Below are 27,622 nucleotides of genomic sequence, written 5' to 3' on the forward strand. Positions count from 1 at the left end.
AACGATCAGAGCAGCTGACAGTAACAGTTAGCAATACTGAAGCTTCAAAGGTTTTAATTCAAATATTTAAGAGTAATGACGTTACATTAATCATGGCTGAATTCTAAAACCATCTTCTTTATGTTTCAAAGGCAACAGTTCAAAAGTTATTTTAAAATGGAATTATGGTGTTTTATATGAGGCATTGGTTTTGTTTGTTTGAGAAATAATGTCGTTTCTGATTTACAGCTACTACATATGTTGAATGATGATCTGAGTAAGACAACCACTGGGTTACCATAATAAAAAGAATGGAAAAGATTCAGTATGCCTCATTTAAATAATGTTTTGTGATATATGAATGTTTGGTCCACATTGGTCAACACAATATTCTCAATACTGCACTCAGCAGGAAGCACATCGTCAATTATGTTTTTTAAACATCACAAATAAGACATACTCAATAAAATATTGTGAACTCGAGCAAGGCATGGAGATCTGGTGGAACACAGGCCCATGAGTAAGTTTCAGAAAAAAGATTATTCAGTGGTTTCACAGGTGAAAGTAGGAAATGGGACTTTTGTCATTTCTAAGAATGTTATTTATTGTTTTTGTGCAAATCAAAACATGAACAAGTCAAAACCCACACACTCACACCCCACCACCATAATGACAAAAGTGAACAGGGGGAAAAGATATATATCCTACATGCATATAATAACAACAATACATTATAATAGAAAAAAACAAACCCAGCTTGTCATTCAATATGAGGTTATTGTGTTAGCGTTTAAATTAGATATTGGTTAAAAATTTCATTTTAAGCACATTTGACTCAAGTGGGAATAAAATCCCTCCAAATTATTGTATTACTGAGTTTCTTTCGATAGTAATTCCAATTCATGCATTCGGATTGTCATTTGGAGTCGTGCAATTCCTCTTTTTAGAAAAAAAAAAAGCTGCAGTAATTCACATCATTATGGTGGGAATAGGATAACACGTGCAGAGTATGAGTTTAAATGCACTGCGCCCACTAATCTGCACGGTAGATGGCGCTGTCCTCCCCCTGGATGTTGAAGTGCGTGTGGGTCCGGTCAGTGAGAGAAACTCTTGAAACCAGTGAGAGGGAAAAGCCTCGGTCCCAGTCTGCTCTGCTCTGTTCTGGCTGCTCAGCGCGAGCAGGCTGGTCTCAGTCCGCCTCCAGCACGCGAGACCTGGAACAATAATAAAACCCGCTTCCTCTTCTTCTGTCCGCCCTGCAAGAAACCAAGCTGCACCAAACTCCTCCAGAAGATGTCCTGCGTGCAAAATATGGTGAGTTTTGATTGATTTGTTCATTTATTTATTTATTTTTCTGCTCCGCGTGCACTTGCGCCGCTGCAGCCGGGTGAGTCAGAGCACATGGAGGATGACAGCCTGGCCGAAACTTCATGCTGAAGAGAGGAGACTTGATGATCAGCTTGGACGGTGCAGATTAAAGTCTTTAAACTAATGAGACAGTGTAGCTCGAGACGGGGCCGCAGTTTGCAGTGGTTAAATCAGGGTTAATCCTCACAAGTGTGTGTGTGTGTGTGTGTGTGTGTGTGTGTGTGTGTGTGTGTGTGTGTGTGTGTGTGTGTGTGTGTGTGTGTGTGTGTGTGTGTGTGTGTGTGTGTGTGTGTGTGTGTGTGTGTGTGGAGGACAATATTTTTTTTGCCATTTATCTCTTGTCACTTTGCAGCTCTGGTGGTCTCCAGTGCATTGAACTGTTTGGCTGTAAATGTTTTTTAGTTTTTTTTAGGGGGGGTGAGGCTCACACTCCAGGCTCTCTTTAGATGCTCAGGAGTTTGAGGGGACAAAAGCTGCTTCTCTCTGAGTGTGTGAGTGAGTGGGGGGGGGGGTGCTGGAGGTGGTGAGGGTCTCCTGCTCAGTCTTGGGGACTGCCAGGCTGTCGTCGTGGAGACCGGAGGCCACAGGTGACCTCTGACCTGCGGGCTCACGGAGCGTTGCAGGAAGAGCCGGGCTGAATGTGATTGTTACAGGCGTACGCTGACGCAAGTGGAGTGAGCAGCTCTGACAGCAGGGAGACAATAGATATGTGGGCTGCTGCTGGAGACTGCGTGGTAACCAGGACTGTAATTCCAGATTAAATTATAGGGGGGGGGATTCAGAGAGGTGATAGCGAGGTGACGCTGCCGACTCTGCCGATGTGAATGTGCTCATCACTGCCTGGCAATCACTGTGATGGCTTAACTGTTGTTTAGGGGTAAAGTCACACACAAGCAAAAAACATTTCTTCATCTCACCCATCCCACTTAATTTTCTCAAAGAGGTGGCAGAGTCCAGATTTTGCATGTCGGTCTTGCTGTGCTGGAGTTTTTGTAAACATGTTTCCTCGAGTGAGTCAGAAGGAGACGAGGGAAGTCAAATCTGTGTTTTTAAACACACGACATTTAAATCAATAACACAAAACTGTCCATGTGACTAAATACCACCAGTAGTTACCTGGAGTGTGTGCTTCTAGGGACTGAAAATGTTAGTTTTCACTAATGATAATGTCGGATGCCTACAAGTGTAATATCTACCATTAATTGCAATACTGTGGTTATGTAATGTTCACTTTTTTGTTTTCTCTTTTTTGTATACATCTCAGTTGTTCATATTGTTTTTTAAGATATGTATTTGAATTGCTTTATATGGTCTATCTTTTAAAGCTACTAATAAGGAGAGTGTAGTTTTTGTAACAGTGGCAATTAAAAAGAAAGAAAAAAAAAAACCTTCAAGTTTGAATAAAGATTTTCTCATCGGCTGATCAATAAATGTACACAAAACTAACAGCATTTTACATTTAGTATTCGAAATAACAGTACCATTTTATGAAACTATGAATAAATCTGTTTGTTTAAAGGATGATTTGTATATTTTAACAAGTATACATGGTGAGACTGTCCGCACTTTGAGTCCGTGCTCATATCGTGCATGTATGTTGTTTTTTTTTCTCAATTCTCGGTTTTCTCCCACAGTCTAAAAAAAATATGCATTTTCAGGTTAATTGGTGACTCTAAGTTTCTGGTAGAAAGGTTTAGTTTAACTAAATCGTTTGTACTGTGCTCAGTGGCAACTGGTTGGAAGTCCAGTGACATTCAAATGGTAAATGGACTTTAAATATACGCGCATTGTACCACTTCAGAAGTCACAACTTCACATTCACTCAGTCGTTCACACACAAAACCAGGGACGACTTGGTCCAACTGGCCCAGCAGAGCTCAGTGAGACTTTTGACGACAGCGTTTGTTAACACAGTCTGACTCCTTGCTGCTTTTCTTCCCAGCAGAATCATTCAGACAGCTGATGTTGTCTCCGCTCAGCTGTTGTAAGACTCCCAGGGGGTGGACACTCCCCTACGTGAGTGTGTGCCTTGTGTCCTGTGTGTGCGCATCCATTGCCGTCATTAACGCAATGACAGCTGATGAAACACTAATTCTGCTGACCGTCGGATGTCTGCCGGCCATTTGCTTCGCGTTGCCCAACCTAAGATTAGAGGCTCGGCATTGCTCCCCCAAGCACGGGAGTTTTGAATGAAGTCCACGCCTTCGTACGCCCTGAGTTTGTTGTGTCAATACTAAAGGAGCGGCAGAAAGTTTATTTATAAGCAAGAACAGATGAAATCCAGGTTTACTGCAGTGATGTCGATTTCCAGTACAATGAATACAGTGACCTTTTTTTTTTTTTGCGTTTCTTCGTGTCTAAGTACATGGCAGGTCAGTCATGCATACCACGCTCTGGCAGATGGTGGAGCGAGCGCCGCACAGCTGTAATGGTCTTTTTTTGGCAGACATTTCCCCTTAGGCCAGCCACCTAATCAAACACTAATCAGCTCCCGTTCCACTCTGTAATTCCTCGGCTTTCTTCTAAACTTTCTTTCCCCCTGGTTTTCTTTCCCTTTCAACCTGTCCTCTTACCCCATGCGCCTAATCTTGCGTTCATCCTGTTACCCCATTCTTTCTGCTCCGTCCGCGCTCATCCCATAGACTCTTTATAGACACTGCCATGCCTGATCGCTCCGAGGTGAAAGTGTCATGCTCTTACACTTCCACCGCTCGCCCTCACTCCTCTCCCCGCCTGTGGCTTGGCCTGATCCGCTCTTTGAGCCGTCTGTCGCTGCGATTATCGCCCGGCCGGGTTGGAGAAATCACTGTGGGACCCGGTCAGGCGTGCAGAGCTGTCTTCCTTCATTCTGCCTCGCTTGAATGTAAGACTGTTTAGTGTTCTCACCTGAAAAGGACCTAGATTTGCATGAGTTTATCTGCCGGATATTCAGCGGAAAGTGTTTGCCCCTGCAGGGAACTTCCAGCGTCATTCTGCAACCAGATAGTTATTTTCAGCTTTGATAACAGCTCACATGTATTCCAGTGAAAACATTCCTCTGGTTTCCGAGCTCAAAATGAGTTACTTTCCAAGTGTCAGGAAAGAAAACACACCTGAGTTAATGATTAATTCTAAATTGACAGGTGTTTCCCTGTAGCTGAAGATTGATCTCCCGAAGTATGTAAACAATTGACACGCCGTCTCCTAATTACAGTGACCCCCGTATTGCACCATGGTCCGTTAAAACTACCTGTGATGGAGTGGCGACCTGTCCAGGGTGCGTATTTATTTTATATTTCGCGAATCTCCAAGTTGTCTTAATCCATATTGGTTTTTCATATTTCACTTTTTCATTTGCGCTATAAAAACAACAAGAAGACTTATTGACTGGCTTGTATGTTTGACTTAACTTCCTCTTTCAACAAAGTCATACAAATGAACAGATTAGGAGCAGACCTCTGCAGCTTCGTGATACTTCATATATATATGTCACTTGCATTGGCCCAAGGAGAGATCTCAAAGACCAGGATAATTAAACCTTATCTTATGTTTAGAGTATTATCTCCCTTTAAAATGCCCAAGAAATGATTATACATGAACTAACAACATCTTTGGCCACTTGGCTCTGTGACACATTAGAGGACTATCACCTAATACACATTGTTAATATTATAATTTGAAGAAGATAAAAGAGGTGAAGACACTACATTTTAACTGCTGGAATTTATCTAATCCACAACATGTGGCAGCATGTCAGTTTTGAGGTCAGAGTGTTATCTTGTGTTAATTCCCAGTAAAATGGAAACTAGTGCTGCAAGATATTACTAAAGAATGGGCTGTGCAGTAATGTTGTGTAGTGCCAGCCCGATAATATGATACTGAGTACTGAAGTAATATGGTGGTGTCTTTGTGCTTTTGGATTTCCAAATGACGGTGGTCATCCTAGTCTTAAACCCAATTTTAACTGCTTGGCTGCAATTGTTTTTCTTTCTTTTCTTGTTTTTTTTTCATCACATGCATGTCTGCAGCTCCACCAGCGCTTCAGAAGCACAGCAGTTGACATTGTTATTTTGTTTTTTGTGCTTCTGACTGGCGAGATTATCAGGAATGAAACTGTGTTTGAAACAGTGAAACAAACTATTGCAGTTGATATAGAAACCCGGCAGTTCAGTGAGTTTCTTGCCACATTTCCACTGTTGACATTGTGACAACGATAAAGTCACATTTTCAAAGTTAGCCTTCTTTACTGTTAGAAACCAGAAACGACTTCAGCACGTCCCCATCCTTCACACCTCAGCAGCACAGCTAATGTAAAGTACTGAACATCCCAGATTTATCATGTGTAACAGTTAAAGTGTGAGCATGCATGGGTGGATTTGGCATAAGGAGGCTCTATCCATGTGGCCCACTTGCTCATTTCTGTCACTCAAAAAAAATCTCCCACTGCCAAATGAGCCAGATCTGGTAGATGCACTGTTTAATATTTAATTACTCTGACGTCTACTGTCCCGGGTATTTCCGGGGGTTATTATCAACGGTATGGTTAGTTGACCTGCCACAAAACTGCCGAACAATTGTGTCGTCCTCATGGGACAGGCAGGACCCTGTGACCTTCAGAGGGGAAAGGTCCATGTGTGTTGGAGGCTGGACGGACCTCATACTGTGGCCTTTGTCTGCGAATGCCAGCGACTCAGAAGCCTGACAGAAATATCCGCTCCCTGGCGCTAACCCTGGCCTCGTCTTGTCCTGGGACTATTGTCTGGTTAACGAATGTAGCCTTCCTCCCTCGCGGTGTGTTCACCACATAGCTCAGCTTTATCGCTTCCTCATGTTTTTATTGATCGGGCTTATCTCCCTGCGAGGAGCGCCCGCGCTCCCCTGTCTTCTATAGATACCAGCAGTGGTAGTTATCCTGCGTGTGTGTGTGTGTGTGTGTGTGTGTGTTGGGGTGGATGGTGTGCTGTACTCAGCTCGCGTCTCTTTTATTTAGTCTGAAGAGTTGTAGTGTTGCAGAACAAAAGGCCACGAGTCAAAGCCCTCCTCTGTGAGTGGGCACTGTTGTATTTATATCTGCTCGTACAAGTTAGCAGCAGCCGCGGCTGTCTTCTTCTCCAACAGCATTCTCAATTTCCCGTCACATCCTGCGCTTTTACAGAAAATCAATACGGCATTTTTAAAGGTTAGAGTCCGTTAACATGTCACACAGGTAGCAAAGTGGAGCAGGCTCACTGTCCCTGTGATATTCCTCTTGCTCAAGCGATTATCGCAAAGAAATGACTGAGAGGTGCTCTGTATTTATACACCGTGGCGTTAAGTTATTCAAATCCTCTAAATGTCATGTCCTGTTTTTTTCAACAAATACTGACTCCAGATCCACAGACACACTGACCTCGAGAGGCTGCCTCACACTGAATAACGTTATTACTCCAGAAGCAGACATCCAGCCCCCCCCCCCCCCCCCGGAGCCATTTCTCGTAAAGTTATTGTCCAGGAGAGCTTACGCTGAGGAAATGAGTCTAGCGTGAGTCGCTGTCGCCCCGTCTGGTTGACCGGTCGGACAGGTACAGTATCTATAAACAGGCCTCGACTCGTCCCCCTGTGTGGTTTCTACATTGTGTTTCCATTTATTGACTTCCACATTCCTTCTCTGTTGATCCTGTCTTCCCTCCTCCCGCTACCACAAGCCCACCATTTTCTCATGCATTGATGAAAAAGTTTAACCCGGTTCTTTGTAGAATTCGTGGTGTAGCACAACCAAAATAACATTTGTCGTGTCATCAAAATAACTTTATAATATTGCAAAGCGACATTGTCCAAGTCATAGCACAACATTGACTGCAGGGACAGAGCCACATTACGAGGCTGACTATGCTGGGCACCATAGATTGAAGATCTTGTGAATTCTTGTGATTGGTTGGTTCTGTCCCATCTCTCCACACACCTGATTTACCTTTCTTCAGGCCTCTCCAGCTTCCTCTTCTGAGCTGTTTTGTCAGCTAGCTGGGAGACTTATACAAACTATCCGAGGAATCTGTGACTGGATATGCCTGTGGGGCCCAGACGTAATAACAGGGGTCGGGTGGCACCTGCTCATGTGTTAGACCGGCCTGCCTTGCTTTGATGATGACAGTTATGCCCTTCTTTTCATTTTTCAACATTGTTTTCTTCAAATTGCAAAGAAGCAGCATGAAACATCACATTCTTGCACCAGAGTGCTTTTAATAACTCGCCAATCTGATCATAGAGCATTTTCTGGTTGGCTCGGAGCTTTAATTAGTTGAGATTGTTGCGTTGCTCGCCTGTTGGTGCCGGCTTCAAGGAAGACCTCCTCCACTGCCCTCAGCTCAGTGGCCGACATCGCATGGCGAAGACAGAAGAAAGCAGTCGCTCTCGTCTCAGTGAGGGGCAGAGAACAATGCCTTCTCTCTCTTCTCTCCTCAAATGTGAGCCCGGCCAGTTTGAGTTAAGCAACTTGATATGACGCAGAACCCGTCCAGTAACTTGGGAAAAGAGACTCACAAACAGACTATTGTCCAGACAGTCCACTCTGACACAGCCTCCACAGGTCCTCATTTTTCCCCTCCTTCCTCATTTTGTGCTGTTATTTTTTTCCCTACCCTCATCCCTCTTTCTCTGGTTTGCTGCTGTCTTTCTGTTGGCCCAGGCCTAATCCCTCATGATTGTCTTATTATTTGTGAGCAAACAGGACACGCTGCGCTGCTGGTGTTTGTCTGATGGAGCTGGCACCGATATTGTCAGCGCCGGGTCTGAACTGAAAGGCCGAAAGCCAGTTGACATGCAGGGCTTTGTTACACGAACTGGAGAAACGAGTCCAACCGCACCGGTGCCCGAGCGGGCTCACAGAGTGTGCAAAGAGATGAGCAGAAATGCAGGGAGAGTGGAAGGTGTATGATGAATGGAAAACAACTGTTAACCTTACATCCTTTCCTCTCTCGGATGACTCAAACAGCTTTGTCATTTAACTCAGCTCTCTGTGTGAATGACAGGCCTGTCCTCAAGAGATGCTGCTGCCTGGATTTAAAACTATCTCCACGAACAGCTTAGGATCAGCTTAGCTATTGAGATCTGAGCAAAGTCTTCCTGTTTTAGTCTGCAGGTCAGTGGTTTCATTTTTTGCAGTTGTTTTTTTTTTTTTTTTTTTTGGTTCTTCTCATCCACGCACCTCCCAGCTGCCATCACAGACCAGGAAATGGGAAGTCACATGTCCTGATCATCAGGCGTGTGAAAAAGAGAAACAGTCAGCTTCAGCACAGGAGGGAAGTTCAGGTGGACACGCACACAGGTAAAGAAGTGCTTTATCTTACTTCTCTTCTATGTTAATAAACCAGTTTCTACGTTTATCTTATGGAAACACACTTTCATTATTTGAAATTGAAAGGGCTGCCGTGTGACACTCACCTAAAGTAAATGTGTCACGTTGTATGCTTTCCCCAGCCTTCTCGGTGAAAAAGGCTGATGTATTTACATGCCAGAGACCTAAATGTACTTTAAGTCTGGAGCTTAACCTGCCAGGAGAAAAGCAAAACAACTCGGTTGTTAATTACTTTGCCTGTGAGGAATGCTCGTTTGGATTTTTCTAACTAAATCTTTTCTCCAGAGGTAATGACGTCACACTGAGCAACAGCTTCGACCTCTCCATTCATGTCCAGGGGCAGAGCAAAGGTGCTAATTGATGGTTAATGGTGCCTAAATAAGGATACATAGGCTTATTGTGTCCACTCGGTGATGCATTTTCAATTCTTCAATACGCCGTCTCGCCCTTTTGTTTTTGTTATATGTAAATAAATCTTGCTCTGATCGTCTATTTGTGTCCCTGGAATTCCCCCTGAGGACTACTCATGACTTTCCTGTGTACCCAAGATGATCACAAAGTTTTCATTGAGCTTCAGTCACTCTGTTACCACATTAAAGGGTAAAATTTCCCACCACAGCTTGTGGCAAATCTCAACACCAGACCATGTAAAAGTTTTATAATTCAGACGTTTGTGTTGTTTTTCTGGCGCTTTACTGTTGTAAACTCCCGACAGGAAAGTTGTGCCCTGGTTTTGGCTGCACAAGTAGTTTCCCACCTTGCAGCTTCTCAAGGCCTGACAAACAACAAACACTCACTTTATTTACAGAGAAACACTACGGGAGGAAGGAGTGCAAACGTCAGCATCAGGGCTCGCTGCTTCCGTCTTCTTCTGCTGTTGTGGTGCAGATGAGATCAAAGAGAGCAGCCTGCGGTGTGATCAGCAAAAACATTTTAATCACAGTCGCACGGCGCGCTGGCCCGGTCCATATCTTTGTGCGTCTCTGAATCCTGATCAATTTTTAGCTACAGACCACACATTTTCACCAATTGTGTTTCTGCTGAGTGTGTGTGTGTGTGGTCTAACACTGGGGGCGTGTGCACACACTCACCGCAGCTGTTAAGTGGAATTGGTTCAGGTGTGGGTCGATGTGGGAACCACTCGATTTCCATCGCAGTAATCACAGTGACTCCTGCGTGAACCGCTCCAGGAAACAATGAAGCCACAGAGAAAGAGGAGAAAGTCTCCGCTCACTCCCACCACCCTGTCTGCAAAGAATTTAATAAGAAGCCATCCCTCTCATGCTTTTGTCTTCATCGGCTCAATTTAGCACTGTATTACCCCGGCACTCTGATTATGTGGCTGAATTATCTGTAACTAAACTCTTGATGTTGGTCTGCCGTTACCAGGCTGGTTCTCATGGGAATAGAGGTGCTTTGGATGAGGTAGAAATTTTTTTTTTTCAAGGTCAACAAAGGAGGATACAGTCCACATGGACTCTGTCAGCCTTACAAGCACTATATGAAGGCACATTAATGATTACCCTGGAATAAATGTGAAGAATGTGAGGTTGTTTCCTCACATTACTGGTATGTGGTAAAGGCCGCCCTGCTGATACCGGCAGTTGGCAAACACCGCATCATGTTTGCTTGTCAGCAAGATGAGCAGAAAATAAAGAGAACATGATACCTTTCATCTGTCTGCTTTCTCACATGTTCTAATTACGCTATGTGGGAAAATATGAAAAAAAGAAAAATAATAATCCCTTATGAGCAAGCAGAGGAGTCGGTGGAAAAGAAAAACTACCAGGAAGCAAACTAACTGCACCTGACTCAGCGGTGGTGGGTTTCTGCCTGCATTGGTTGGGATTAGGGCTGACGTATTGAAACTCCAGCCAAGTATCCATTCTCTGCCAATTCTAAAGCTATAAATGAACGTGGACCACTCGACTGTGTAGTATTCCTGAGTTTTACTTGAACCAGTGAGCTTCTCAGCATGAGGTAATTAAGCTAATTAAAGAAAAAATGTTGCCGCTGGCCAACAACAGCAGCAGAATTAAATTAATGTGAGATAGGAAGTCAGTTAAGAAGATTCACCTCTAATGTGTGGCCTGAACTTTTGGCTGAGTGCATTGAATTAGGTTTACCTGTCGTCTAAATCTATGGCAGTCTAACTATGCAAATAATCCAGGGTGACCTGAGATATCAAATAAGATAGGTTTTAAGCCTGATTTTAAAAGAGAAAAGCCCGATAGCTTCTGTGCTTTCTTCTTTATTAGAAACTCTTTGGGACTTCATAATAATATCTCAGAAATGAATGCTGTAATCATCGTTGCATTGCAGTGATGCTCACAATAAAGATATAAACACTTAATTTCTGTCGGCTCTCGGTGTGTCAGTCACTGTACTCTGTGTATTAACACCTGAACACGGCGCCAAATTTCATCTTCCCGACGAGATCAAAGGATCAGAAACGGAAAAATAAAAGATGGTGCCAGAATGCATCATGCTCGGTTTGCAGACGTTCCACAGACAGTGTAAAGAAGCAATACCTCAACAAGTCCAGGATGTCGGACGCTTGGAAATAGGTCTATATATTTTTAAGAAAAATAAATGGTAGAAATTTTGTAGTCAGTTATGTACTTACTTCATAATAAAAGCATGGTGAATTTCAAATGTATTAACCTGTTTTCATGTTGTTAGTGGGCGATTTGTTTTCCTCAGAAATCCCCTGATGAAATATATACGGCAGCAATGTTATCTGGAATGGCATTGTCTTTTGGGGTTTTTTCAGGGCTCGTGGTTGGTTCTCATTCTGTGAGCGTCTATCATAACATCTTGTTGTACACGAATAACGATATGGTGACGATATCGTCTCGTCTATATCACAGAACATCAGCCTTAGTCTTTCAGCTCGGTGTCATAAACGTCATATTAACAACCATTTCTTAGCATTTCTTCAACATTAGCTGATTCTCTTTTGAACCTGCCACTGTTACTTCTTTTAAACTGCATTAAATTGCTTATGTGGTTGCAGCAACAAAAGCAAAGCAGGGTGTTTCTGGAGAGAACAACAACACGAGCCATTTTCCTGTGTTTCTGTGTTTCTTTTAGAATAGTGCTGGAGATTTCTTTTTTGCTTCTTTACCTCTCGCATGATTACTTTGACTGCACACTAACCTATGGAGACTAATGTGACTGATCAAAGTAATCCTATTTCTGAGTGAATACATTTTGGGTTCAAGCTAATTTCTGGGCAAGTGTTGAGCAAGAAGTCATTCAGGTTTAGTCTGCAGGATAAAAAGGCAACGCATGAAAATGTTTGTGTAGTTATGCTGCTAGTACTGATCTCTCTTTTTATTACAGTCAAACACACACATGCACATATTTACTCACAGCCTTACGTAGGTTAAAGTTTCATATTGTGCAATGAGTCCGGGTTACTAAATATTGAGGATGTTAACCACGCTGTTACCACTGAACCACTGTTGGAAGGGAACTAGAGCAGAAGTAACATAAATAATAAATACATCCAATGGTACTCTGAGGTAGGTAGGTGGAGGGCCTGTGAACTCTCTCCCTCGGGTGCTGTCTTCTCATAATGAAGCAGCTTTACGTAACATCAGTCAGATCCTGATCAATAAGGTTCCACCAGTGCAACCAGTCACTTCAGATAACCCCAACGTGGCTACTGTAGTCAGAGGCAGTAATTGAATTCTGTGCGGAAATACAATACTGTAGAGTCAACAGCAGTGGGAAAAGCCGAGGCTCGATGCGGCCTCCCATCAATGACCTAACAGGTACAAAGTGAGGAAGTCTGCCTCAGAGCAAGTCTCGATTGATTTGGTGGAGTGACTTCAGGCCAGTGCCAGCCAGGTATGATTCTCTCCTGAGACCTCTAATAGAGCCTGAAAGCTTGTAAAATGAAACTATTTTTACCGCAGCTTTCCCAAGGAGGCTGAGTTTTTTTTGTTTTTTTCTGTCTGAAGTTGTGCGAGTCAAATTCTTAAAAGACTGAAATGCCAAAATATGTTAAACTTGTCTGCCAACATTTTGTAACAAGTGATTTATCTTTATAGTGATAAATGCAGTAGAGAGATAAACTTGGGTCCGAGCTGGGTATTAACATAAATATTTAGATATTAAATATGAGTTGATGTGTGAAGGGATGACTCCAAATAATGTCAATTTTACATTTTTATTGATGTGACATCACAAGCTGCAGTTTCGAAGGAGTTTCAAGTGTCTTTAGTGGGAGAATTTAGTAAAACCGAAGAAAACGTTGCAACGCAAACATGAAACCAGCAAATCCTGATAGTTCTGTTTGCATTCGTAAGCTGATGGGTGACCCTAAATTCCCTGTAGGTTTGACACTCTTTCCCATAAAATGTATATAAATGCACCAGAAAAGTAAGATACCCAAGTCTGACGGACACGAGGTCAAACTCCAGTTTGCTTGTTGCTGTGTCGTTTCTTACCTTGGCTGCATCAGAACCATAAATCCAAATAAACTGATGATTGCCTAAAAAAAAATTATAAATCTCGACAATGTTGATTGTTCATTTTTCTTAAGATGGGATCACTTTCTGGACGGTAACACATAGAATTGCAGAAGCAATAGAGTCATTTTCAATATGAATGATCTTGTATTGATGACAGATTGTATTCTCCTTTTATTAATTAAACATTGCTTCATCATGCCTGATGGCAAAAGGAGAGCAAAGTCAATAAACGCTCTGCCTTTGAGACCCTCCCCGAGGCGCCAGGCAGTTTCAATCCAGCATGGGGACAATCGTAAAAGTGTATCCTTCATGAAATGTTTAAATATTCAGTATTCATCCGGAGTAGAATGGCAGTGTATCACTCCAATAGAAGCAAAGTAGCTGGATAATATTTTCCCCGTAATGTTGAGTGAGCGTGATCAATGATATTTTATGGCATAAAAGCTCCTACAGCGTTTCTTTCCACGTCACAGATGATAGTTAAAAAAAAAAAAAAAAAAGCGTCTGTGTCTCCTCTGAACTGTCTGTCTGCTCAGTAGCACCCTGTGACCAAATATGACCTTTGACCTCTGTAAAGAGTGGGGTATTTATCATCAATAGGCACAGTGTAAGACTGAACACTGGGCTTTCAGCTTTAGCACCGCCACATCAGACTGCCAGTAAATTATGTTTGACTGAAAGTCTCGCCATGAAATGGGAGTCTGTCCCTCTTACGAGCCATCTCCTTTTCTTATTGGGAAAACAGCCGAGGACAACAGAAATCACCCTGAGTTTAGTTGAAAATCCTTTCTCCTCCAGTTTCTCTCTGAGTTTGTAGAGAGAAATCATGTTTGGCTGATTGTCTCCCGTCTATAATGAAGTTACAATTGGAGACTTTAGCACCATGCTGCCCGGCTGCCTTGCCCTGCAGGCGGAGCCACACTCTCTCTCTCACTCATTACGCTCCAGCATGTAAAAGTTAATCACAGAGTGGCGCTCTTCTTCACTTCTCATGTTGCGAGTTTCCTTCCTGGTCCGCCTCGGGCACGACTCGGCCTTCTGCTGACAACAGATGAAGACAAAGTTACGTCAGAGGAAAATCTCCAGTGCATCTACATACATTCTTTTTGTGTCTCTTTACATCACTGTGCGTGTGTGTTTCATTTACTGACAGCAAAATCTGTTTTCTCATCAACAAGGGATTTATCTGAAACTGTAAATCTCTTTCTTTGAAGTTGACACTTGATAAAAATATTCCACAAAATCCTTTTCCTTCTTTAATTTAGGAAGGAGTGTCTATCTAGCTGTTACCATTATTACACACGGGAGGTTGCTGCAGCACGTCTTGGGTACTTTTATTACCCCCTGCTCGGGTTCCCCACATTAAAGTTTAGGACACATTCATAGTATCTATTATAGGATCTATAAGGCCTGTCCATTCTGCAAAAAAATAAAAAATAATCAAAATCACTCGTAATTTGTTTGGATAAATCCAAAAGGGACTTCTATACTTCCTATATGATGCACATGAACTACATGATATCGTTCTTCACAAATTGGTATAAATGTATAAGCAAAAGACTGAAATTATGGCATCACCCCATTGTAGACATGAGAATGACTGTGTTGTGTCCTAAAGGGAGACATTTCATGTCAGATGTATATTGATTTCGAGTCAAATTCATCCCGAGTTGAATGGAAGAGAAATAGAACTGGTGTAGTTTATTTCACTAGTGTACATGTCTGCCATGCAAGGTCCTCAGTCCATCCATAGGGAGCAGTTTGGGGGTTTTGCCCAGGGGCTTTTTAAAATATAGACAGTTGGGGGATTGGATCGGCAACCTTCTGGTTAAGAAAAAACCTGCTTTACCAACTGAGCCATAGTGAGTTGAATTCAAAGTGAGTTGACAACTTTGTGAGTCAACAACAGGAAGGATAAAAGCAGTCAGTGTCCAATCTTCAGATATTGGTTTAGTTCAGATACTCTCACATTTGTCTTTCTGGACTCTTAACACTGATTTTGGTGCCTCATCAAATGAGTTCTGGAGGCAGGTGAAGCTGAAGTCTCTGAGCTGAACCATCCTTACAAAGTTCCTCTCAACCTTGACTAGAAAGTTTGTTTATTTGAATTACATAAAGACATGCAACTAGTCAAAAAGCCAGTCGGCTTGTGAACACATTTCCATGAATTAAGACTTTTTACAAATGAATTGCCTTAATTCTCACAGCGATGGCCTTTTTACATTTTGTCTTTACATGCAAAAAACCACTGCACTGGTTAACACTCTCAACTGCGTCCATGAGTTTTCTCATTGCGAGCTTTCTCTGGTGTCCTCCTACATTCCAAGACATACTTGTTAAGTAATGGGTGACTCAAAATGAGTGTGATTACGTGTCTCTCTTTATTATCACTGTGAGGGAATGCTGGCATGGCGAGGGGAATGGATGGATGGATTGATGGGAACTGCTTCAATGGCCATTGACTTTCAGTCTTACTGTCCTCTTTAAAGATGATCACCTTGTTTCTGTACTTAAATGTGACATAAACAGCGACACTGTGTAAAAGCTCTGACACTGTAACAAACCGCCACGATGTGCAGTTATGGCCCCATATGCTGGTTGGAAATCTTTCTAAAGGCGGGCAGCCTGGCTTTCAGAGTTGGTGTTAAAAACGTTGCTGCAGCCCTCGGTAGACTAGATTAAATAAGGGTAGCTGCTGATTTGGTAATCGCTCAGTAGCGTTTTACACAACTAACATCTGTGGAAAGACTAGCGAGAACAGCTTTGATAGGGCTTATATAATGTAACAGTGTGCGGCGCTGTGTGGGAGTTTCAGATGTAACCTGCAAAGGTACCCCACAAACGTAAACAAACTTTGATTTTGATGAGAGAGAGAAAGAGGGCAGAGGATGTGGAGCTGCGAGCTGTTGTGTGCCGCTTTTTTCTTTTTTTCTTGTCAGGTGTCTGCTGATTGACCACTGCAGACACACAAACAAGTGTGTGCGAGGGGTCCGTGGGAGTGAGCGTTTTGTGCATCAAAAAAACCGACGAGCCCGAGCTTGTGTTGTGCAAAGCATCTTTGGAATTTGGCTTCCGTATCCTCCTCTCCGCTGCCTGAGTCCCGGTGCTGAGCTGTGTGTCTGTAAGGCTATGGAAAGTGCCCCTCTTCACATTCAGCCTTTTCATTGAAGGCTTTTTTTTTTTTTCCTACTGATACAATATTTTAGAAGAGAGCACCCCTGAGCCCCCCCCCCCTTCTTAAAAAGCTACTTGCTTTGTTTTCTTTGTGGTTGTAGTGAAGTGGCTCTCCAAAGGACTTTAGATTCTGAGAGGACATCCAACTATCACTGTGACCGCACAGTATCAAGAAAAACTCAGGAGAAAGATCTGATCATGCAGAGGGGTTCTTGATAAACGATATTCTAACATGTTTTATAGAGGGGGCATCTAAACGACGTGTGATAGACTGATTAGATATGTGGCATTGTCATTCTATGATGCCTGTCACATTTTATTTTTTTATCATCTGCCCTCAATTCACCACTTCACTGTTTCTCCATACCGTATCTCTAAAATATGCAATCCACCAGGGTCAGATACATCCCCGGTCCGTAATGTCGCAGGTTTTGAGTAAAGAGGAGTTTAAGTCATCTTCAAAGCACTCCCTTTTATGTTTAATCAAAGTTAGCAGCTTTTTGAAAAAGCTCATCTCTGCTTTGAAATAAGCATAAATCAAGAAGCGGCTACTTTTCAATTAGACTGGAGTTGTTTGAGCCTGCAAGGAGGCTCAAAAGTGGAGCCTGGTGCTCTTTGATGTGCGCACGCGCATTTGCGTGTGTGATTTAAAGAGGTGTGTTGTATTTCAGGGCCCCTTGGCTAGAGTCGTGGCCTGGCTGTAAATCTCGCTCTGGCTCATAAACTAGGAGGCAATTATGGAAACAACTGGATGCAAGATTTCTTGAGTCTTGACAAAATTTGTGGTGACAACTTGAAAGGATTTTCCCCTTCTTTGGGTAGATTGGAGATCACATTAGTTTTGCCCTCTCTCACCTCCGTGTTCAGATTCCCGTCAGGCATCGATTGGCCTCCAGTGTATTTGGTACACACAAACTGAATGAAGCACTGGAGCTAAAAATACTGCGCCAGACCTTGAACCAGTGGCCATTATGTTGGACACGCTCATGGTTTATTCATCAAATGCATACAAACATACTCCCCTAGTACGACCTGCGCTGACTCACATGGTCCATGTCTTCCTCTGACCCTGGACACACTGAAACACTCAGAGCAACTGGCTGGACTGCACCCTGGATATAATTTGTCCACAAAGTTCCATATTGGGTTTTATTATATTTATCACCATTGATTATCGGACCTCTTTCCTCAGCCTGAGTCGGATGCTTTAGTGGGAAGTTGTACATTGGGGGAAATTGTACCTCATGAATTTAAACATGAGCAGATTGGGCCGCTTTGATCTCAGCCTTGGCTGAGAGCCCTGGATGGAGTGGGCTGCAACTGCTGTTACACAGCTCTCTTTGCCTATTTCAAACATTTGCATAATTGTTATAACTGTCAAGGCCAGCAGTGCAAAGCACTGCATAAATGTGGATTGTATTAGAAACAAGAAGAGATGTCAGTGAGTCGCTGCGGGTGTCTCTGCTTGTACATCAGATGTCTGTGCGGTGATCATGTACTGAGTGTAGCGCTGACAGCCAGGCGTCAGGATGGGCCTGGTCATTAGTTTGCGTGAGTCTGTGTTTGATTTTCCCTGCAGCCACACACAGCACCTGCCAAAGCCTTTTTGACTATGACCACGTTTGAATCTTGACTATGCACAAACTTTTTTCCTTCCAACAAAGTGCAAACCGTCAACTTCTTAGTCCATTCACTATAACTGAAGGGCTACGCGGGGCACAGTGGTTCGCAGGCTTGCCTCAAAACAAGAAGGCCAGGGTTCAATTATACCTCCACAGATTTTGTGTGCATGTGTAGGTTTTTGTCTAAGTGGCCCGGATTCCTCCCACGGCGTAGAAACTTGCTTGTTAGTGGAATTGGACGATGTATGTGTGTGTATGTGTGTCCTGGTTGCACCTTGTCAATCTTCCAGTTTCAGATTTGATTGGCTCCACCTCCCCGCTGCCATAAGTTGCATAAAGCAGCTTTAGATGATGGAGGAAGAAAATCAATGAGTCACTAAGTGACTAGGCTTCGCTTTATTTTTCCATTTTTGTTCATAGAAATGCAGCTACCAGCAGGAAAAAAAAAAAAGATGGAAAACAAATCTGTGGTGCTTTCAAGGACTCCATTGAGGCTCATGACTCACCACAGTGCAAAACATTATGAAACCATCACTATTCTTTGAAAGCATTTATGTTTACCTGGAGCTGCAGTGTCCCCGCTCAGAGACATAAAAGGTGGTTTGAGTCTGGGCCCTGGCAGAATTTGTGGACTTTGCATGTTCTCATGCCATTGTGCTTTTATTTACATACAGCAGCTTCCGCATACAGTTTTAAGACATGCTTGTTAGGTTATTTAGTTATCTGGCTTATTTTCGTTCTTTTTGATCCCTCATTGTAAATCTTATCTGATTGCATACACAAAACCACAAATCAATTGTATGCCCATACAGCCATTAAAAGTCTACCAGTTCCCCGGTTGCCACATCAGCCGGCCAAACATGAAGGGAGACTTTTCCCCCCCTCGGGTCCTGTTTATAGTCGGAAAGGACCGGAGCGTGTTCAAGTTTATGGCTTCAGGAATGCTTTATGACTGCTGTGGGTGTTTATGCTCGGGAAGAGGGGGGGGGGGGGGGGTCACAGAGGTGAAATCAATAGTGATCCTTAATGAGGTTGTCTGAAAAGGAGGAAAGGAGGGGATATGTGAGTGTTTTAGAAAAAAGCTGTGGTGATGGATGAGGGGGAGTAAGTGGTTGTGGGGAGAGGATCTGCTGCGTCGGTGTGAAGAAGCTTAAAACTGAAGTCGATTCAGCTTTTCATGTGGATTTTGGGGGAAATTTGGCATCTAATTTAGCTTCCAGTCAATCAGAAATGTTAATGACATGATGTATAGATGTGACGAATAGAAAACATGATGTCACACACACACAGCCATCAGATCGGCTGAGAATCTATTGGGGCTGTGTAAGACTTATGAAAGACACGGGTCATTCGTAAATAAGTCAAGCTGCTGCAGAGCTTGTTTTCATTTTCTGATCTTAATGTGTCTCAGCTCCACATTGTTATCCAGAGCACTTCTGTTTTTGTTTCTCCGTGTTGTTAAAGAAATGAGTTGTTGTAACCCAGTCGGATCAGGGTTACATAACAGGCTTATGATGTGACATATGCTGTTCTGCCTCCCAAAAAAAAAAAAAAAAAAAAAACAGCATTATCCTCACGGAGTTCATGTTTCACTTGATCCCCTGGTCTTTTGATTTGCGTCTGGGAAAGACAACACACGCTGCTGAGAGGACAGACTGATTCTGTAAGAACAACAATTTAAAGGCATTTTCACATATTCTCTATTGTCCCCTGGAGCGTTTTGCATGGTGGTCTGATTGTGTGTGCTGGTTTTATGGTGAAGTGATGTTGTGGGAAGCCGAGTTGTTTTAGCTGCACTGTGAGACAGCTGTCTGTACAGAGAGACCCAGCTGATATAACGTGTGTCAGCTCGTCCTCCGGGGATCGACATCCTGCTCACAGCAGTGAAGGGACAAGAGGTGGAGTTCAATTTAAGAATGACAGTCTCGTTCAGTTTCGCACTTTCTGCCGCAGAAAAACATCTTTCCACTGAAAAATGAGCTGAAGAGATTTATCGAGTTATCATTGCTTTTCATGATGACTTTGTGTTTTCTACTCATGCGTCTCATACATGCATATTAACCAACTCTAAACGTTTTCCTCTGCTAAAATGTGTATATTGGCAGGACGAGAGCATCATCCTGCCCTGCACTTTGGGCATGGGCAGTGGTGTGGTACTTGTCATTTCTCCAGCCAAAACTGCACTACAAAACGTCTTGTAAAAATTTTAGCTCGCGAGAAATGGAAGTGGAATTCACACACCCAGATCAGCAGTAAAGGGCCAAATAAGCTTTCTTTATGCACATAAATTGCTTTTTTCAAACATTGTCATCCATCACTGCGTACATACACCCATGTGTCCCTTATGTTGTGGTTGTTGAGCAATACATCCAGAAGAGGGCAGTGCTCATTGTTGGTCTCTAATCCAAACATCGATGAAACTGGATAAAATCTGCTAAAATAAATAGCCCTGCACCCAGAGCTATTCAAAATTTGAACTGTAGTGATCATTTGTTGTCTTATGTTTCAATACGCTGTTGACAGAAAAGCCTCTTTTTTCCAGGTGAGGTAATATCATAGATATGCTTATATCCACACATATATTCACATTTCTTTCATCAGAGGGATCGTTATTTCTGTTGTCTTCCAAATTGTGTTGTCTACTTTGTTTGTTCCGCTGGTCAGACATGAGCTATACTGCATAACACTGCCCCCACAGGTCATCCCTGGTATTACTCTGGTGCATTTCCAGGGAGCTCACAGATGCGTACCTTACAGATTATGCATGTGATGAAAGCAAAAGATGGATCGAAGGATCTTGTATATCCCTCTGCGTATTAATGGCCTAATTGGGTCTTGACATGGAAGTCAGACCGGATCCATTACAGTAAACAGGAGGTAAACAGGAGGTCAAACAGAAGAAGCAGACCCACTGCAACCTGTAAATATGGCAATAACTGGTGAAGTTTGCTATGGGATGGATACATAGACACATTTTATTCTGTCTCAGTTGAAGGAGTTGTCTGTGGCCTTGTAGTGAAATGGAACCAAACACTGACAAGTTGAAACACTGTTTCCAACAATAACTTCACCTACACTCCCATGCATGTATAACAGAACACAGACAGCAGTTGGAAAGTGGTAGACTTCAGTTGCTTCATTGAACTACAACTGAACTGCACATGTGAAGTACTAATTGTGGAGTGAGCATGTTCTCCCTGTGCATGTGTGGGGTTTTCTCCAGTTTCCTCCCAAAATCTTAAGAAGCACTCTTTCGGTTATTTGATGACAAGATTGTACGTCTGCCTTTTACCCTTTGACGGCTGCGATCGCTCCAGCTGGTTTAGCCTTTAGATGAATGGATGCAACTGTCTAGCTTGAGTGAGGATTTTATAAAGATTGAGAATGCAATAGATCAACTTTTTGGAGAATGGATGACAGAAATGACCAATGCTACCCAACATGCTTAGTCATAGTTTTTTTTTGCTTCTTTGCTTACAGAGCAACTCACCACCCGACCGTGCCCAATAATCAATGGCAACGTCAGTCCAGACTCTTCCTCTGACCCGCAGCCCCAACAAGAACTTCCGCAGCCCTTTCCCAGACTCGCCTCTCTCCCCGCGTTGCAGCATGGGAAGCGTAGGGAGTCTGGTGGAAAGGCCAGATGTGTCTCCGACTAAAAGCAACCGCGCAGTGCCACAGGTGAGACCCAAACAGACCAACGGCCTCCTGAAGAAGGGCTTCACTCAGAGAGAGCTGCTCAACTACCTCAACATCACCAGGTGGGCACGGCTGTAGAGAAGAGAGACACCGCCGTAACATTTCACAAGCAGAAGGTTTTTGAAGGTGACGTTGCCTGCGGGGCACTTTGAAATGTGACCGGCCTTGACCTCAGGTGACCTGCTGTGCTTCCAAACAGAAAAGAGCATAAAGCGAGTGGTGACGGCAAGAAGGGCCTTATCTCTGGCCTCAGCTCTGTCAGTGGTCGCGAGGACGACAGCGTTTTTCCCAAAGTCTACAAAAAAGACGGCACCGAAGTAGATTTGACAAAGAACTCACTGCCCAGCGGGGGCAAGTATGAGAAGGTGATTTGTCTTCTTTTTTTTTTTATATATATATTGTACAAAGGACAGTGTAAAACAATCATTTTAGATGAGCAATAGTGCTTTCACTCAGTAATTTCTGGAGCCCCCACAAGGGGATGCAGGACCCTCGATTGATGGGTACACAGTCTCATTCACACATTCATGCAAGGACACAGATGAATGACCTCCAATTGTCTTTTTCTTTAGATAATATATAGCCAATGAGATGCTGCGGGGCCTGTGGTAAATTGATCGGCATCACATTTATACATGTCTGGCAGCATGATGCAACACCTCCGAAATCTGTTAGCAGCATAAATCAATCCAGCCTGTTTCCAGCTCACCAGCACAGATTGAGAATCTGCCACTTGCTGTGTTCTAAATTTATTGCCGCAATCAAATACAACCCTTTTTTTTTTTTTTTTTTTTGCTCCGATTGATCAACGCTAAGAACAGAGAGGGTGGAATAGCATGGATTTAATGGAAAAGGGGTGATTTATGTTCTGCAGCCCAACCTTCATTTTACTGAATGAAGATTTTTTCTTTTTCTAAAACATCTTTGCATGCTTTCTAAATGTTTTTGAATCTCCTCGGGTGTCCTTCTCTAGGGTCGTTTCAGGTCTTCCGCCTTCAAGCCAGTCACACCCAAGAACTTCAGCTCCATGCAAAACCTCTACCCGTCTTCCAAGTCGGAAGACATGGATCATGGCCTTTCTAATGGGTTGCACAGAGCGTACGCCCATGTCCCCAAAGCCGTGTCGACCTCTTCTTCCTCCTCCTCACCCTCCCGTCACGGAGGACCCACATCCAGCGGCAACAAGGTAACCTAACGACACTGCAACTTGGAAGTCTTGGTTCAGTTCCTAAAGATCAATGAGCAGTTCCTCTGCCAAGAGGTTGTTAAATGTAATTCTTTGCTTGCTGGCCTGGTGGAAAATTGCCGCCACGTAACAATTAAATAGGCTTTAGATCTGTGACCCAGACTTTATGCTTTGATTACACATGCAGAACAAGTAGCTTATTGTGATTTCTTTTTTCTTTTTTTTTCACTTTCAACCATTGGTTTAGACTGAAAATTTCAAATTTCTCAGCCCATTAGAGTTAGTGATGCGTAACTGAGTAATTGTGATGTTTAAGGCCCTCTCCTCGGTGCGTGGGACGAGTCAGGAGGATGATAACCTGTCGGACTCGGGGCATAACTCCATGAGCAGCTTGCCACCGTACCGGTCTCCCTTCCGCCCACACCTGGCTCATATCAGGTCTGCAGCGCCGTGATTTTCCTAACTACACTTTGTATTCACATTCAAATTTTGGGCTGCTGCGCTCAAGTTTTCATCCTAAATGACTATGTGGGTGGCGATAAGAGAGATTTTAATGGGTGTTCTGGTTTCTCTTTCTACCCGAGTGCATCAATGGGTCACATCAATACAATTGGAACTCTGGAACGCCCTCCTCTGGGTCTGAAGGCAGTTGGGACAGTGGGAGTGCCTATCGGGGAGATGGCATGTCGAAGCATGGCCACTCTGAGCCGTCTGGCGCCATACGGTGGGGAGGCTCCGCCTCCTTATGAATGGACGCTGTCCCTCTCTGTGGAGGAAGTGGTGAGGGCTGCGTCTACTGGTGGACGGACGAGCAGGTCAGTGTGATTTACACATTATTAAATCACGCATCGTGTCTTGTCCAGGTGCGGGATCTGGAGGAGCGTCTGGTGGAGAAAGAACATGAGCTCAAGCAGATGAAACGAAACCTGGACGAGAGCGAGGGCGCCATCGCTCAGGTGGATCTCATTGTCTGCTCCTCGGTTATCACCCCGCACACCCGTCTGCTTCGCTTTTTCAGGTCTGACCCCATCTGCTCGTCCACGCAGGTTTTCGAAGGGAAACAGCGTCTGTGGGAGAAGGAGGTGGAGGAGATGAAACGCTTGTACGCTGCAAAGCTACGTCAGGTTTCCCAGCATGCCCAGCGTTCCCAGCGCAGCTTGCAGTTGGAGCTGTTTAGGGTTCAGCAGGAGAAGAGCCGACTGCAGGAAGAGCTGGATGGCCTGAAAAGGGAAATGAACCACGATGCTGGAGCCATACCAAAGCACACCAGTCCAACTCTCGAGGAGACGCAGTGGGAGGTAACGCCTTGGAATAGAATGCATTGATCAGTATGAGTAGAAATACAGACAAGTTCATAAGAAAAATCCAGTAAAGTCAGGAGAAACTTTAACATCCCACCTCTTTCTTTTCCGTCACTCTCAGGTTTGTCAAAAGTCTGGAGAGATCTCCTTGTTGAAGCAGCAGCTGAGGGACTCCCAGGCGGAGATAACCCAGAAGCTGAGTGAGATCTTCCAAGTCAAGACGCAGCTCAGGGAAACCCGGACAGAGCTGCGCAACAGAGACGGTCAGATCGATGCTCTGAAGCTCGTCCTGCAGGGGACACAACGGCGTCAATGTCTCTCTCAGATTGCACACGAGGACAGAAAAGGAGCTGAGGAATGTCCCACACCAGGAGCGACAGGTACTTTTACATATTATTTAACTTCACCGCTCTGATTGCAGCACATCATTGTAGTGGACCTGATGTTCCTTTGAAACACTGTAAAGCTCCTGTTTAATGTCCAAGTGATATTTGATCTTATATATTTTTGTATTTCTGTTTAACCCCCCAAAAATTGGGAGACTGCTAGTACATTGTCAGTTAAAGCAAACAACAAAGCACAAAGACACCCAGGAAGCTGCATATTTATTTCTTTTCAACACAGAATTGGGAAATATCCTTGAGTGTAGAATGAGTGGTCAGATAGGTAATGTTCCATGATTATTCAACTCAGTGCTGTGGGGGTGTGGAGACGATCCCGGCTCTTTTGGGAAAAGGAAGGACACACACTGGACAGGCTCATGACAGGGCAAACACAGAAAGACAGACCGTCACAATTACAGGCCATTTACAGTTTCAATTCTCGTAAAATTTTTGGACTATAGGAGGAAACTGGGGGAAACACAGGAAACTTGGACGTGCACAAAGAAAACATGCAAACTCACACGGAAAAGCCAAACTTTTCTGGGTTATTTTGAGTTATGACGTTTACATGTTTAGGGTTAGGGTCAGACTATTTGAGTAACCGGGTCAGAAGCAAAGTTCTCTGAGGATTTAACAGCAGCCGAAGCCTTTCATCACATTTCCCCTCTGGTTCTGCTGGATCGTAGTTGAAGCCACGTGAACTCTTTTCCTTGCAGGGGGGAGCGGGGGCCCCACCGAGGAGCGTCTGCGTGCGGAGCTGCTGCTGGAGCGACGCCAGAGCGAGGCCCAGGCCATGGCTTTCGAGGAGGAGCGGCACACATGGCAGACGGAAAAAGACAAGGTCATCCGCTATCAGAAAGAGCTGCAGGCCAGCTACTTGGACATGTACCACCGCAATGAGGCGCTCCAGAGGGAACTGCACCAGCTGGGGGCCGGCAGAGAGCGAGGTGGAGGTGGATCGGGAGGAGAAGGAGGGACACTGGAACGGGAGGTGGCAGAGTTGAATAGTGAGCGAGCAGGTGAACAGGATGGCACACATTCACCTGGTTTGCCATGGATAGAGAGGATCGAATCATCTGAAATTTGAATGCGGCCGGCTTGTTTGCAATGCAAAGTGTTTGCCTCCTGAAGTTTGGAGCCTTAAGAGGGCTGTTTGTCTGGCCGAGAAAGAAAAATGGACATAATAAAGCTTAAAAGTGGTGATCAAAACAGAGACGGTCAGCAAATATTCAAGCCTCTAAATAACTTGTGTTTAACTGAGAAATTGTAAGTGGTTACCTCTGAGACAAAAAGCAAGGAAAGTTTAATTATGAAGCTTCATTCAAGCAAGTCAGAATGTTTTACAAAAACATGGAATTGAATTAAAATTGAACATTGAAAGAATATTAAAATTACCTTTCACATTTGGGACTTACAATCAAAAAGACATTTTAATGGGTATAAATTGCATTTAAAAAGCAAACACATTCATATGATAATGGTGAGTTACGTATCTTCTTCACTGGTAAGCTGCAGTAAACAGCTCAAGCTTATATTTGAATGGGCTGTTTCAGTCGACTTCAGATGTTCTGCACGTTTGTTCCACAGGTGGTGACCAGAGAAAATAAAAGCTGCTTCAGTCCACTTGGTTTTGATCCCGGAAACTCTGAATAAACCTGTTCCAGATGATCCGAGAGGCCTGGGTGCTTCAAAACGGTCCAATAAATCAGAGACCATTTAGTGCTTTATAGACATGATATTTTGACACACCATCTCAAGTAATGTTCACTAATATGATTAAATAGCTTTGATTAATTTATTATTGCTGATAAATCCTTCTTTCTCTGGAGCAAATGAACTTCTATTGACTCCCGTCCTCATTCTCCACCTCTGCACCCTTTGTTGACTGTTTCAGGCCGCCATCCTGCAAAGACTGAACCCGCAACGCCGGGGACGGCTTCTCGGAAATAATGTCTGTGCCAGAGAAGAGTTGTGTAAAAATCTGTACAGAATGCAGCCAAACACCTTCACTGTCCCGCTTACGACTTCCATCCAATTATAACCTGTAAATGAGCTGGTTGTGACTATCTTGTGTTTACTCTGTAGTAACTTAGAGCTGCCGGAGAGTCTTGACGGTAACCAAAGGATTGGATTGGGTTTAGAGTGGCCCACTGACACGTTGTGTGCAGACAGACCCGAGGATTCAGGGTTTACCTCGGGAAGAAAGCCTTGTCTCTGGGTTAAGTATGGAGGATTAAAGCCTTGTGGTGCCAAGGTAACGGATGCTACTTCTTTGCCATCAGGAAAACTGGAAAAGCCACCTTTTCTTCTCATTAAAGTCAGGTGATATCAACTCAGTTTGTACATATCTGTAGATATTGTCTCACTTGACTTTTTGTCAATGTATCGTAAGCACACCGTCTCAAAAGGGTTTATTTCCACAACCTTTGATGGCAAACAAATGCGTTTGGTAGATGTGGGTGATGAATGTGTTTGCCCTGCTTCGTTGGTGGGATTTCTTGCACACACTCAACCCGGTAACAGCAAATGCATGAGAAGTTTTTTCCAAGTGTCGTTTACTAATCCATGAGCATTCAGAAACCAGCTCTGAGTTGACCCTTCAACATACTGTGACTCTTGTCTATGTACTGGAATTAAAACTGTATTATACACATTTGTATAGTCTTTTTTTTTTTTTTTTAAAAAAGGCTTTTCAGTTTGAAATGACCTGCTGGAAGTCTCATGTTGAAATGTTTTGTATTCACTCAAGGGCTCAGACGCCCGCCTGCTGTAAAGGGCTTTAAACTCTCCACGGAGCGCACCAATAAAACCGAAGGACAAGGGCTTTATGACAGAATGAACAGCGCGGCGCAGGCTTTTGGGACTAATGTGGCTTTTAGAGGTTTAGCCTTGGATCCTTATCTCAGCCTCTCCCTGAAACCCTCCCTGGTCTACCCCGGCCCCGGCCAGGCCTCCATCCCTCCCCTCACATACCATCTCATGCAGTACCAGCAGCGGGGAGGTGGAAGGTCAGCCGAGGTGGAAACGCAGGAGGATCCCTGTTTGCTCAGGAAAAACACAACACCTCTATGGAAACCATCAAATGCCAAGAATAAACTGGCAGGAAATAATGATTTA

At 43.8% G+C, this 27,622-nt stretch overlaps 1 protein-coding gene across 2 annotated transcripts; it reads left to right on the top strand.

The window, feature by feature from the left end:
- Positions 1-1,100: 1,100 nt before the first annotated feature.
- n4bp3 (NEDD4 binding protein 3) lies at positions 1,101-27,209 on the top strand. Of its 2 annotated transcripts, none has more exons than XM_080466307.1 (10): positions 1,101-1,293; positions 21,417-21,697; positions 21,835-22,000; positions 22,609-22,821; positions 23,138-23,259; positions 23,406-23,601; positions 23,685-23,777; positions 23,868-24,119; positions 24,244-24,502; positions 25,222-27,209. In XM_080466307.1, the coding sequence occupies exons 2-10, from the start codon at positions 21,450-21,452 to the stop codon at positions 25,590-25,592; spliced, it is 1,920 nt and encodes a 639-aa protein (XP_080322433.1). In that variant the 5' UTR covers positions 1,101-1,293; positions 21,417-21,449; the 3' UTR covers positions 25,593-27,209. The 2 variants fall into 2 exon arrangements, with proteins under 2 accessions (XP_080322433.1, XP_080322432.1); XM_080466306.1 differs by lacking the exon at positions 1,101-1,293 and adding an exon at positions 8,546-8,629.
- The last annotated feature ends 413 nt before the right edge of the window (positions 27,210-27,622 follow it).

This window comes from Lipophrys pholis (assembly GCF_963383615.2).
Source record: "Lipophrys pholis genome assembly, chromosome: 6".
In the NCBI taxonomy this organism is placed as follows: Eukaryota; Metazoa; Chordata; class Actinopteri; order Blenniiformes; family Blenniidae; genus Lipophrys; species Lipophrys pholis.

Bases quoted from the DNA above. Each gene is read 5' to 3' on its own strand.
- n4bp3 (XM_080466307.1), top strand. From the start codon at position 21,450: ATGGCAACGTCAGTCCAGACTCTTCCTCTGACCCGCAGCCCCAACAAG. The intron at 21,698-21,834 runs GTGGGCACGGCT...GCTTCCAAACAG, and splicing joins AACTACCTCAACATCACCAG to AAAAGAGCATAAAGCGAGTG. The intron at 24,503-25,221 runs GTACTTTTACAT...TTTTCCTTGCAG, and splicing joins TCCCACACCAGGAGCGACAG to GGGGGAGCGGGGGCCCCACC.